Raw genomic sequence first — 12637 nt, 5'->3', positions numbered from 1 at the left:
CGATAAATTGTCTGTTTGGCATTTGTTTTTGCAACGGGAAGTATTAATAACAAAGAACGTGTTATTTTGCTCTTACCATTATTAAGGAAACCAAATACTGTAATACATTTTTTTTTCCTCAATGACAAGGTGCGAGTCAGTGTTATCAAAGATATACAAAGATACATCTTTAAATTTCTGAATTAATAGTTTTGCGATATTGCCCGAATAGATGTTTCTGGGGACATTTCGCAAAATTTCACGATCCGTCAACGCAAACGTCTGTCTTAAAGAAAAAAAGTTTGTCATAACATCGGTTAACTTCCGTGTCCTCTTCTCTCCTTTTGTCGCGAGATTTGAGGCGGTTGACGACTTTAGATGACACCGGCGGGAAAAACCAAGCGTGGCGGGAAAGTAGCAACAAAGTCAACACGCGACAGGAGACGCTATCGGGAGAAGCAAAATAGGACAGTCCACGTGAGACGAGCGTGTTGCAATCACAATACGGCCATTAATTAATTTAAAAGACAAAATAAAAAAAATATAAATAAATAAAAACAAACAGGTGTTGATCCTCGACGTGATATTTGTGAATTTATGTATTCTTTTTTTTTTTTTTTTTCCAAAACCTCGAAAAGGGGAGGGGGTCGAGAGGTGGACTCAAATATTGGTGCGCGTGCTCGGAAGGAAGAGAAACACGAAACCGTAATATTCCTTTGTAACATCCGCAGCTTTAAGAGCGTTACAATAGCAGCAGCATCTTTGTGCGCGGAAGAAGAGGGGGACGACAGCGCGTTGTGTGTGGTGTGACACGCATCATCGTCATCATCATCTTCCTCATCTTCACCATCCGGCCTGCTGAGCTGAACGCGAGGCCGGCGGCGGCGGGTAGCGGGAGTGTGCGACACCAGATTCACCATGGCGGCTAACCTGGACAAGGAAGCCTACTACCGGCGGATTAAGAGACTCTACGGCAATTGGAAGGTAAATTTGTGAGCGGCACTGCAGCTCTCGGACTGGCCGAAATCACCATTAGCTAACTAGCCCGCTAACTAGCTCGCTAGCTAGCGCAGCATCGCGCCAACGCACTTGTTATTCACCAAATTAGAGCGTCGGCGTGGCCAAAATTGCACCCAGGTAACGTGCTAACATCAAGAAAGTCTCGACAGTCGTTTGTGTTGACATTTTCCCCGCTACGAGCAGCAATTCCGCTACTCGCTAATGCTAGCTGCCAAGTTAGTGGTTGAGGAGGCAGGCAAGCAGCGTGCATGCGAGCAAGAGCAGCTCAACTTTTGTTCTCCAGCGCCACACATGCTCCACACCACCGTGTAGGTATATAACACAAGAAGATAATTATCAGACTATTTCAGTGCAAGTTTCCCTGAGATAAATGTTTGGACAGTTACGACTATTCTTTTTAAAAGCAGTAAAAAGGTACCAATTTCTGACTTAAGTACCAGCAGCGTGACAAGAGTTTCCTCGAGACTTTTGTCCCATTTGACCCATTTTTAAAAGGCTGGTATGGTATCATAGGAAAGGTTGTCGAACACAGAAACTGGCAATATATAATCAGAATGAAATTTGAGTTTACAAAATAATGGTAAGAGTCAAACAGAGTTTGCATATGTCGGTCAATGTGTCAAGATTGACCTGACAAATGCCTGAATGGAAAGGCCATTTCAACCTGACTACAATCTGTGTTGCACTGAGGAATCGGGGGGAAGTGCCGAATTTTTCCGATAAGTCAATTGCAACTCAAACTTGATGCAGATTTGCATTTTCTCTATACGTTGCTCAATTTCAACGGCTTGTCAACGTGCTTTTCTTCCCAGAAAGGAGAGGATGAGTTTGGTAAAATTGATGCCATCGTGGTGTCTGTTGGAGTGGATGAAGAAATTGTCTACGCTAAATCCACAGCCATACAGGTGAGAGCACGTGGTTAGAGAATCAGCAACTACGTAACGAGGCCTTGTGTTTTATTAAGGCTCTTCTTCTGTCTTCAGACTTGGCTGTTTGGTTACGAGGTGACGGACACTATCATGGTCTTTTGCGAAACCAAGATCCTCTTCCTCGCCAGTAAGAAGAAGGTGGACTTCCTCAAACAGGTGGCCTTAACCAAGGGCAACGAAAATGCCAACGGTGTCCCGCCCATCACGCTTCTCACCAGGGAAAAGGTGATATTGGCCGACGGGTGCCCGTTTCACTTCTTGAAGGAAACGTGACACAGCGGTAGTCACGTTAAATGCCGCTAAAAAGAAAAGATTGTCGCTGTATGTCTGTGTATGTTCTTCTGTAGGTCTTTTAGATTGTACTTTTTTTAATCTTTTTATTCTATTTATTTTATTTTATGCACTGATCAGCTGGCACTTTTAAATTTTGTTGTACAAGTGAGACAATAAAGATCTAATCTATTCTAAAAACACAATTGCAACGGCGGCTGATGCGGCGTCTCTTTCAGAACGAGAGCAACAAGCCCAACTTCGACAAGATGATCGAGGCCATTCGCGGCAGCCGTGGAGGGAAGACGGTGGGTGTGTTCAGCAAGGACAAATTTCCCGGCGAGTACATGAAGAGTTGGAACGACACGCTCGCGGCCGAGGGGCTGGAGAAGGCAAGAGAAGCGACGTGGCCGCCAACCGGCATTCAACCGAGGGGGTGTGATGTCACTTCCTCTTTGCCCGCAGGTGGACATCAGCGCCGTGGTGGCGTACACCATGGCGGTGAAGGAGGACGGCGAGCTTGGCCTAATGAAGAAAGCAGCGGCAATCACTAGCGAGGTCTACTCCAAGTTTTTTAAGGAGCGAGTCATGGAGATTGTCGACGCAGATGAGGTGAGGACGCCTGAATAAACGCACTAGTGCCATTCGCCCCCCCTTCATGTGCGTGTTTTTATCTCGCCAACAGAAAGTGCGCCACAGCAAACTGGCCGAATCTGTAGAAAAGGCCATTGAGGAGAAGAAGTACTTGGGCGGAGTGGATCCTTCCACTGTGGAGATGTGTTACCCTCCCATCATCCAGAGCGGTGGAAACTACAGCCTCAAGTTCAGCGTTGTCAGGTAGATCGTCAATACCGACACCAATGTTGATACCAACATCGGAGCCGAAAACTAGCCATGACCCGCAAAATATGATTCAAGGCAAAGTTGAACTTGTCTTCTTCCTGCCAGTGACAAGAACCACATGCACTTTGGTGCCATCACGTGCGCCATGGGCATCCGCTACAAGTCGTACTGCTCCAATCTGGTGCGCACCCTCATGGTGGACCCCCCGCAGGAGATGCAAGACAACTACAACTTCCTGCTGCAGTTGGAGGAGGAGTTGCTGAAGGAGCTCAAGCATGGTGTGTGGTTTTATAAAAAAAGAAAAATTATATATATATTTTTGCTTTTTTTTTTTTTTTTTTTTTTGCGTGCATATGACCTGCCTTCTTTTTCTAGGTGTAAAAATCTCTGACGCCTACAACACTGTTTTGGAGTACGTGAAGAAGGAGAAACCGGATCTTGTCGCCAAGCTAACAAAGAACCTCGGGTAGGTTCCTGCGAAAAACTGCACGCTGTAACACGCTCATCTCACGTGTGTTCCGCTTGCAGGTTTGCCATGGGCATCGAGTTCAGAGAAGGCTCCTTGGTGCTCAACGCAAAGAATCAATACAAACTGAAGAAAGGTTTCCACTGTCACTTTAAATTCTGACCACCCAGTTGACTGAGTCTTCATTTTGTTTTTATGTTCATCTTTTTTTTTTTGGTCCCGTGTCAGGCATGGTGCTGAGTGTCAGTTTAGGGTTTGCCGACCTCACAAATAAAGAAGGCAAAAAGGAAGAGCAGAAGAAGTATGCCTTGTTTATCGGCGACACGGTGCAGATCAATGAGGTGAGATGCGCTTCAAGCTACAGCTGTCAAATTTTTCTTTAGAAATTCATAATTAGATGTTAATTGTTGCACCTCTAATTGTGCGCGGTGGTGACAGGAGGAAGTGGCCACTGTACTCACACCAGTCAAAAAGAAGATCAAAAACGTGGGGATCTTCCTCAAGGTAAGCGTAGCTGCTTTCCTTCTGAAGTCCCGATGGTCTGCAACCGCCATCTTCTGAACACGTGGCCTCCCTCAGAATGACGACGAGGAAGACGAGGAGGAGGACGGAGACGATGCAGAGGAGCTGCTGGGGAAGGGCGCTCGTGGCGCGGCGCTGCTAGCTGACAGAACTCGGGTGAGTCTACGCGGCGGTGCGTTGACCTGATGCGCACGTGAAAGCTGCTGACTAAGCGTGTGCGTGTTTTTGGTCTTTACTAGCTACTTGGGAAGGTAAGTAGGCAGCAATTCATTTCAAATCACTCTGAAAGACACCACATGTCCTTTTTGTATTTTTTGTGTGGTTATGTTTGCGTTTGTATTCCATATTCTGATGTTCAACATTTTATCATCGCATGTCTGTGTCGAGTGTGTCGGTCCACCAAAATGACGTACGGGTGTGTGTGCTCTCAGAACGAGATGACGGCGGAGGAGAAGCGGCGCACCCACCAGAAGGAGCTCGCCAACAATTTGAACGAAGAGGCCAAACGACGACTGACGGAGCAGAAAGGCGAGCAGCAGATCCAAAAGTGAGTGTCGGCTGCAGATGAAACCAGAATCAGCTTTGGAACCAGACTCCACTTCTCACCTCTTTCTCTTTAGGGCCAGAAAATCCAACGTGTCCTACAAGAACGTGTCTCAGATGCCCAGAGAGAAGGACATCAGAGAAATGAAGATCTTCATAGACAAGAAATACGAGACTGTCGTCATGCCAATCTTCGGCATTGCCACGCCGTTTCACATCGCCACAATCAAGGTAAGCCATCTGGGCCTCCTTTTCCCGCCACTTCTGAGTTGGACTGCAGCTAACCTCCGTGTCCTTGTCCAGAACATCAGCATGTCTGTGGAAGGGGATTACACGTACTTGAGAATTAACTTCTACGTTCCCGGCAGCTCCTTGGGCCGACAGGAAGGGAACATCTTCCCCAATCCAGACGCCACTTTTGTTAAGGAAATGTGCGTATCTTAACAGCATGAGATTGGAGGTTGCCGTTCAAGGATTGCATTCTTGTAGTGACTACGTGTTTTGAGCAAATATTCTTCACACTTAAATGTTGAGACGGCATCGGGATAAGTCTGGTCCTCGCCACATTGAGGTGTCAATGCATCGCAAATTTCGAAATGGTACTTCAAATTGCACATCAAATCATTTTATGTAATAGGAGCGATCCGAACAAGAAGAGAAAAGACAGAGGTTAATGCTAAGCACTTTTGTGAAATGCACAGTTGCAAAAGACCAGAATAAGGCTACAAGTAGACGCTTTGGTGTACAGTACCAAAGTCTGACTAGAACTGTGTTGGGGCGGAGAGCAAGCAGTTACGGAACAGAAAAATAGAATCACGATTAAAAAGTATTGGAATAAATTAACTGCTACTTAGTTCCTATCCTAAGTCATACCTGCGGAATCAATGCCTCCCATTGGCTCCCTGACACACCTGGCTAGGCCCCGCCTTTTAAAGCCACACACACTGGGTCACAAATTCGCCAGTACACGAGTATAGCTACTCCATGTGGCCCCCCAAAAAAAAAGCTTCACCCCGTGCATATTTCATGATAAATGAGTCTTTAAAATATAAATTAATTTGAAAGCGATAATACTGCTCACACAGTGAATGTTAGACTGTCAAGTGACTCTTCTTTCCTGCACCGTTAGCACGTACCGTGCGTCCAACCTGAAGACGCCTGGCGACACCTCGGTGCCATCCACCAACCTGCAGAATGCCTTCCGCATCATCAAGGAGGTCCAGAAGCGCTACAAGACGCGGGAGGCCGAGGAGAAGGAGAAAGAGGGCATTGTCAAGCAGGACTCATTGGTCATCAACCTAAATCGCAGCAACCCCAAACTCAAAGACCTCTACATCCGCCCCAACATTGCCCAGAAGAGGATGCAGGGCTCGCTGGAGGCGCATACCAACGGTAAGGTCGGAGGTCGCGCCTCCGCCCGCATCCACTTCATCATAATAACAATGGTCTCCCGGGTCAGGTTTCCGTTTCACATCTGTCCGCGGTGATAAAGTGGACATCCTTTACAACAACATCAAGCACGCCATCTTCCAGCCATGCGACGGCGAGATGATCATCGTCCTGCACTTCCACCTCAAGGTGCCGCCGGGCGATCGAGGAAAACGCGGCCACGTTCTTCCCCGGCCGGGCTGAAAAGTGTCCGCTTTGTAGAACGCCATCATGTTCGGCAAGCGCCGCCACACGGACGTGCAGTTCTACACGGAAGTGGGCGAGATCACCACCGACCTGGGCAAGCACCAGCACATGCACGACCGCGACGACCTCTACGCTGAGCAGATGGAGCGCGAAATGCGGCACAAGCTCAAGTCGGCTTTCAAGAATTTCATCGAGAAGGTTGAGACGCTCACCCGAGAAGAGCTGGAGTTCGAGGTTCCCTTCAGAGACCTAGGGTGAGATTTTCTAGCATAAGTAGAGGATTTGTTTTTTCCTTCCCCAAAACCTGACATCCATGCAAAATAAGACAACTAAGAGCCATCCTTCAATTTGGTCAATTACAGTTTTCAACCAGTTGATTCCATTGGAATGGATTTTGAATCGTTCAACCGGCTAACATGCCCTCCAATGTGTTTGCAGTTTCCAGGGCGCCCCTTACAGGAGTACCTGCCTGCTGCAGCCCACCTCCAGTTCCCTTGTCAACGTTACGGAATGGGTGAGTGCAACACGCGCAGCCATTTTCAACAATGCACGTGCGTTTAAACTCCTCCTCATAAATCCGAAATGTGTGCAGCCGCCGTTCGTGGTGACTCTGGACGAGGTGGAGCTGGTCCACTTTGAGCGTGTGCAGTTCCATCTGAAGAACTTTGATGTGGTCATCGTTTACAAGGACTACAACAAAAAGGTCACCATGATCAACGCCGTGCCTGTCAACTCCCTGGACCCCATCAAGGAGTGGCTCAAGTAAGATAGCCGTCGCCAAATAAGACACCCGCCGTGCCGGGTTCATCATGCTTCTTCCTCTCCTTTGCAGCTCGTGTGACATTAAGTATACGGAGGGCGTCCAGTCCCTCAACTGGACCAAGGTCATGAAGACCATTGTGGACGACCCCGAGGGATTCTTCGAGCAAGGAGGCTGGTCCTTCCTGGACCCGGAGAGCGAGGTCCTTTCGGCACTCGTCTGCCGCGCCAGGCGGCCTTTTTGCGTCCGCACTCGGCTCAATTTGTGTCCTTTGGCTACCAGGGGAGCGGCGCCGAAGAAGATTCCGAGTCTGAGATGGAGGACGAGACATTCAACCCCTCTGCGGACGAGACGGAGGTGGAGGAGGAAGATAGCGACGAAGACTACAGCTCCGAGACGGAGAATTCCGGTACGTTTGCGCTGCCACCCCGATATGAGACTTGCATCAAGACCTATAAAGCCGCGTGATGTCTGTCGCCCGCAGACTACAGTGCATCACTGGGCAGCGAGGAGGAGAGTGGCAAGGACTGGGACGAGCTGGAAGAAGAGGCCAGGAAAGGTGCGTCAACTCATTGTCACCAGACTTCAGTTCAACTTGGGCCGCCACTATCCAATCTTTTTCAAACGGATGATTCTATCGAACAAAGTCCAAGGGTGAAGCCCGCTTATGTTGTCGTACGCAGCCGACAAGGAAAGTCACTACGAGGACGAGGACACATCCAACAAGAAGAGAAAGCACCGGTCGTCAAGGATGCAGCCAGTCAAGAAGAAGAGGCGGTCCTAGATGTCTGCCTCGCTCCGCCCGCCCCAACTCGTCTCGCCCTCCCGCACTCTGGCTCACACGACGTGTGTCGGCGTAGAGGTCGCCAGCCACGTCACGTCATCATGGTGACGTACCAGCAAAGTTCATTTTCTCTTCATTCCTCAACCTTCTACATTGTGTGTGTGCGCGCAAAATGCATTTTTACCACCAATATTTCTGTTGGCTCCCAAAGAAAACACTTGACATGCCCCCCTGACAGTCTTTTTATGATGAGTCCCTCCCATGTGTTGTGTTAACTGTGAAATCAACATGATTTGGGGGGGGGGGGGGTATTTTGTTTTTTAATGGGGTTTGTAAACAACACACACAGTCTGCCTCCTTTGTCTTCTTTTCTGGATAGATGTTTGTTGTACTTAATTCTAAAAATCCATTTTTTTTGTTTTTGTAATAAAATGAAAAGGAACACATGACTGATTTGCGTGGATCTCTAAAAAGCTTTGATAAGCTTTTTAAAATATTTTCTCTTTCTAAATATGAGAAGGGAAGTATAGGGAAACATCGACTCATGTGATTTGAATGAATGTTAATGGCTGTTGGCTTCCTCATGCACATGCATACTTTACGCTCTGCTGAGTATAAAAAGGTTTTCAAGTGATTTGTTTTGATTTGTGAGACAAAAACCTGACATTTTAGGTGACAGCAAAGAAGAAACAAGCCATGCGCAGATAATAGTCCCTTACTTACTATTCAAATACGTACACTGTGAGGCGAGCAAGGCCATGGTCGCTGACGTCACCGTGACGTAACGCGAAAGAAACTTTTTGGACTCGCGTCTAACGTCACGAGCATTAAGGCGCCTTGAAACATCACAGTCTCTCTGCAGGCGCCAACGACTCGAAGTGAGCGTTCTGTTCTATCTAAGGTATTATTACTGCTACAAAGTCACACAAAAACGAGTCTTTCCACAGATACGTAGCAGAAAAGTAAGACGATGCGGCACATTTGACCGGCCATTTTTCCAAGAGTGCCATGGACGTCTCATTTCCGTTTCGTCTTATTCTAATTTAACGTGACTCGAATATTTTGTGTGTTTGATTTACACATGAAATGGCGTCGTAGAATGTTAACCAGAACGCCGTTGTATCTTCTTTGTTTTTGTTTTTTTTTTTTAACTATATTTGTTTAAGTGTAACGGCGTTGCCGTGAAAGTAGCAAATAGGGTATGGCAGGTTGCTGGATATCCGAGGCGACCTGAAAGTCTCTCGCCTCATCAACGTGCGACTTGACTTCTTCTATCTCGTTTTCGTGTCAATCCCACAGTTCAGTCCGTTTCGAACTGTCGTGTAACCTACGGAAATTTCCAGGAAGAAACACACTGTGGACCAATTGTACAACAAGCTGGGGGATTGTGTCCATGGATGCGTCACGCGGGAGCTAGCCCAGCAGGTGCAGCACGGCTTCGAGATTGTTCGTCTCGGCTTGTGAGCCCAGACATCCGAGGTCAGTGGTCCTCGCCCTCCATCGGCGTCGTATTTGGTCGGTGAGCTCCGACAACAGGCTGGTCCGCCTTGCCCGTTAAGGTGAGTACAAGGCAGCCCCAGATCAGAAAATCGCTAAGAGGATTTACCGCTGTCGCTACTATGCTAGCTTGTTGACTTGAATGTTTTGGACTTTTGGACTTCTCCACTTGTCTGTCAGCGGTGTCCCTCGGGGTAACTTTGACATTTTAATACAAAAAGTGCAACTTATCACAAGTGACATTTTGCTATCCATCGTTTGTCCAAGTCTTTCCCTCGTTTGCCTCAAATATAACCTAAAATACGTAGTATTTCAGTTGTTGTATTATTCAGTCTGACCACAAGGGAGCACTGCTTAAAACGTTTGCATAGATAAAGGAAGAAGAAGAAGCTTGGTGGGGATAGAGATGTTATTATACATAATGTGTTAGTGTTTGAATAAATGTTTGACTTAAAGAAAAAAAAAAAGCTTAGTGGGGACATGCAGATGCCATGTTTTGTTTTTGGTGGCCTGTTTTAAGTCCTTTATGTCAACCAGTCTTTTTAGTTTGCATTAGTTTTAATCATGTAAATACACTTGTATGGAGATTCTTTCCGGTCAAATGTGCCGTGCCTCTTCCATTCGTGTCATCACTTGCACTTCTCAGGACCGTCACCAACATGGCATCGGGCCCGTTGGACCGATCCAGCCCATTGGACCAATCTAAAGTCCTTCAGGAGGAGCTGACCTGCCCCGTGTGCCTGGACGTCTTCCACGACCCACGCCTGCTTCCGTGCGGCCATAACTTTTGTAAAATATGCCTGGATCGGTTGCGGCAATTGACGGATCAGAGCAGATTCCAGTGCCCAGAGTGCCGCGAGAGCCACCGCTGCAACAGGAGCTTCCAGAAGAACTTCAAGCTGGCCAACATCGCCTTTGACTTCCGCCGTCGCCGCAGAGCGGCCAACTCCTCTACTGGAGCTGACGCGTCAGCCCTGGCTCCCAAAGTGTGTGTTACATCCATCTCGACTGGCCAACGAGAATGCGTCCCGTGTGACTACTGCCCACCTCCCACTGCCGAGTCGTCAGGCCCTGGAACTTCTGCAGACGCTGGCAATTCGCAAGACAAGGGAGACATGCAGGCTGGTTCCGCTGCCGATTCTAACATGGCAATCACGATGTGCCTCAAATGCGAGGTGTCAATGTGTCCAGAGCACGCCAAACCCCATTTGGAGCTGCCTGCGTTTCGAGAGCATCCGCTGACAGAACCTATGAAGGACTTCTGGAAGAGAAAATGCCCTGACCATGATGAGATCTTTAAGTATGTGTTGGAGGAGACGCACGCTCCGCCGAGACTCAACAATGCCCTCTCTCAGAAAGTCTCCAATTCTGTTATTCTGCAGGTACTACTGCCTTCAGGATGAAGTGTGCGTGTGCAACGCTTGCACCGTTGAAGGACGACATACTGGACACACAATCAAGACCCTGAGGAACACCATGATCGACATCAAGGTGTGACACGGAGCATTCGGCACTTGACAGGAATGTTCGGCGTGCGGCTTGGAGACTTTCAGATGAAGCAATGTTGGTGTCCTTTAGCAGGTGCGTTTACACAAGCAGCTCAATAAGATGGAGAGAAAGTACACCTTGGCCCAGAAGATGCTCCACGAGCAGTCAATGAAGGAGAGCGCGAACAAGGCAAGGAAGGCTCTGGCGTGTCATGTTATTCGTTCTTTTCCGTGACCCCGTCTCTTCTGCAGAAGTTCTTGGAGGACTCTGATGCCTGCTTGACCAGGCTGCGTCAAGATCTGGAGGCTAAAGTGGCGGTCTTTGTGAACCGACTTTTGGAGTGTGCGCGTACCAACTGCGAAGCCATCATGCCCACCATTCAGAAGAACATCACCCGCATCAACCAGGACCTGACTCGTCTCTGGGAGGTTCATAGCGGCATCAAGAGCCTCATGGAGGAAAGAGACGCGTTTCGCTTCATCGAGGTGACTCGCGTCTTCATAGACGTCTTTGTGTGTCCCAGTCTCTCAACTTTTATCATGACCATGTTTCATGTCGTGCTCCCGGCCCACCTCCAGGCATACAAGACAACAGGAAAACAGTAAGCTGCCAATTCTATATTGCAGTTTGGTATGGACTTCCTCTACCTAGTGATATGTTAAAGAATCATTGCATCATCTTTCCGCTCTCCAGATGTCGCAAACTGCTGAAGAAGAACATGTTCGACCCAGACTACGTGGATATAGATCCAGGGCTTCTGGCCATCATGATGGAGGAGGAAATGCAAAAGTTCCTCAACCTGGATCTCACCTTTTACATCTTTGCAGCCATCAACTCAATATGTGAGCAAACGCCGTCCACTCAATCCGACCCGGCAACAAGATTAAATGTTCCTTTTGATCAGGTCAACAGAGTGATAACGAGGAGGAGCGTTATGAAAACGAGGACGTGATCAGGGAGGAAACTGAAGATGCCGAACCTGATGAAGGCAGTGACCACGATGATGGCAGCGAAGAAGAGCTAAGCGAGGATGAGGAGGAGAGTGAGGAAGAGGTGGAAGAAGGGCAGGAGAATGAAGGTCATGAACTGAGTGATTCTGATGCACTTTACATCCCCGAACAGGAGGAGGAGGAGGAAGAGGAGGAAGAAGAAGGGCAGGAGAATGAAAGTCATGAACTGAGTGATTCTGATACACTTTACATCCCCGAAGAGGAGGAGGAAGAAGAATCAGAAGAGAGGGATGAGGGGGGAGAGGAAGCTCAGGATGAGGAGTATGAAGATATTGAGGATGGGGAAGAGGGGAGGGATGAGGGGGGAGAGGAAGCTCAGGATGAGGACTATGAAGATATTGAGGATGGGGAAGAGGGAGATTAGAGTCACGCACAAATACACAGCTGAATGTAGAATCCAGTGACGTCACTTGGGTTCTGTGATTTTTTTTTTTATCCTAGTTTAATTAGAGGCTCTCCACGCAAACGCTTGTTTGGCGATAACATAACTAATGATTGACTGGCAATCATTCCGGGGCAACCTCTACCTCTCGCCCAAAGCTAACTGGGGTCAGTAGAATAGCTATTGTATTGCATTAATGCCTTCCTTCATGGTAGTTAGCCAAAGAGGTGTAAAAAATATATTTTGTGTATATTTTGTGTGGACAAATACAAGATTGTTTGCCCTCTGCTAATATCAGCAACTGGGTGTGTTCTATTTCTGCCAAACTTAGAATGTTCACTTAAGCAAGAGTTTGCACTTAATTTAATTGGCTGCTATGCTATGTTGGGCCTACTATATTTGAATGTTGAATCTAAATGTTTTCATATAAATGATTTTGGGACAAGGAAAACTGTTAATAAAATAGTTTTTGAAATGAAAGTTTGTAATAAAATGGCATGAACGATTTT

General features: G+C 47.6%; 2 protein-coding genes across 4 annotated transcripts; both read left to right on the top strand.

The window, feature by feature from the left end:
• The first annotated feature begins 632 nt into the window (after positions 1 to 632).
• On the top strand, positions 633 to 8197 carry supt16h (SPT16 homolog, facilitates chromatin remodeling subunit). Its single transcript, XM_049741547.2, has 24 exons — positions 633 to 963; positions 1812 to 1904; positions 1983 to 2153; positions 2438 to 2590; positions 2664 to 2810; positions 2884 to 3035; positions 3147 to 3319; positions 3417 to 3507; positions 3570 to 3643; positions 3736 to 3848; positions 3946 to 4011; positions 4087 to 4185; positions 4461 to 4576; positions 4650 to 4803; positions 4876 to 5003; positions 5702 to 5964; positions 6032 to 6150; positions 6223 to 6461; positions 6646 to 6721; positions 6800 to 6969; positions 7040 to 7169; positions 7250 to 7376; positions 7452 to 7526; positions 7651 to 8197. The coding sequence occupies exons 1-24, from the start codon at positions 898 to 900 to the stop codon at positions 7749 to 7751; spliced, it is 3096 nt and encodes a 1031-aa protein (XP_049597504.1). The 5' UTR covers positions 633 to 897; the 3' UTR covers positions 7752 to 8197.
• Positions 8198 to 8672: 475 nt separating this feature from the next.
• On the top strand, positions 8673 to 12633 carry LOC125981729 (E3 ubiquitin/ISG15 ligase TRIM25). 3 transcript variants are annotated; one of them, XM_049741646.2, is made up of 9 exons: positions 8673 to 9310; positions 9895 to 10548; positions 10631 to 10739; positions 10827 to 10925; positions 10988 to 11221; positions 11315 to 11337; positions 11430 to 11578; positions 11641 to 11789; positions 11859 to 12633. In XM_049741646.2, exons 2-9 carry the CDS (start codon positions 9908 to 9910, stop codon positions 12108 to 12110), a joined length of 1656 nt encoding a protein of 551 aa, XP_049597603.1. In that variant the 5' UTR covers positions 8673 to 9310; positions 9895 to 9907; the 3' UTR covers positions 12111 to 12633. The 3 variants fall into 3 exon arrangements, with proteins under 3 accessions (XP_049597603.1, XP_068508750.1, XP_049597596.1); XM_068652649.1 differs by having other exon boundaries at positions 11641 to 12633; XM_049741639.2 differs by having other exon boundaries at positions 8674 to 9310; positions 10830 to 10925; positions 11641 to 12633.
• Positions 12634 to 12637: the final 4 nt, after the last annotated feature.

This window comes from Syngnathus scovelli, chromosome 1, assembly GCF_024217435.2.
Source record: "Syngnathus scovelli strain Florida chromosome 1, RoL_Ssco_1.2, whole genome shotgun sequence".
Taxonomy (NCBI): Eukaryota; Metazoa; Chordata; class Actinopteri; order Syngnathiformes; family Syngnathidae; genus Syngnathus; species Syngnathus scovelli.
This window is presented reverse-complemented; position numbering and strand designations above follow the sequence as displayed.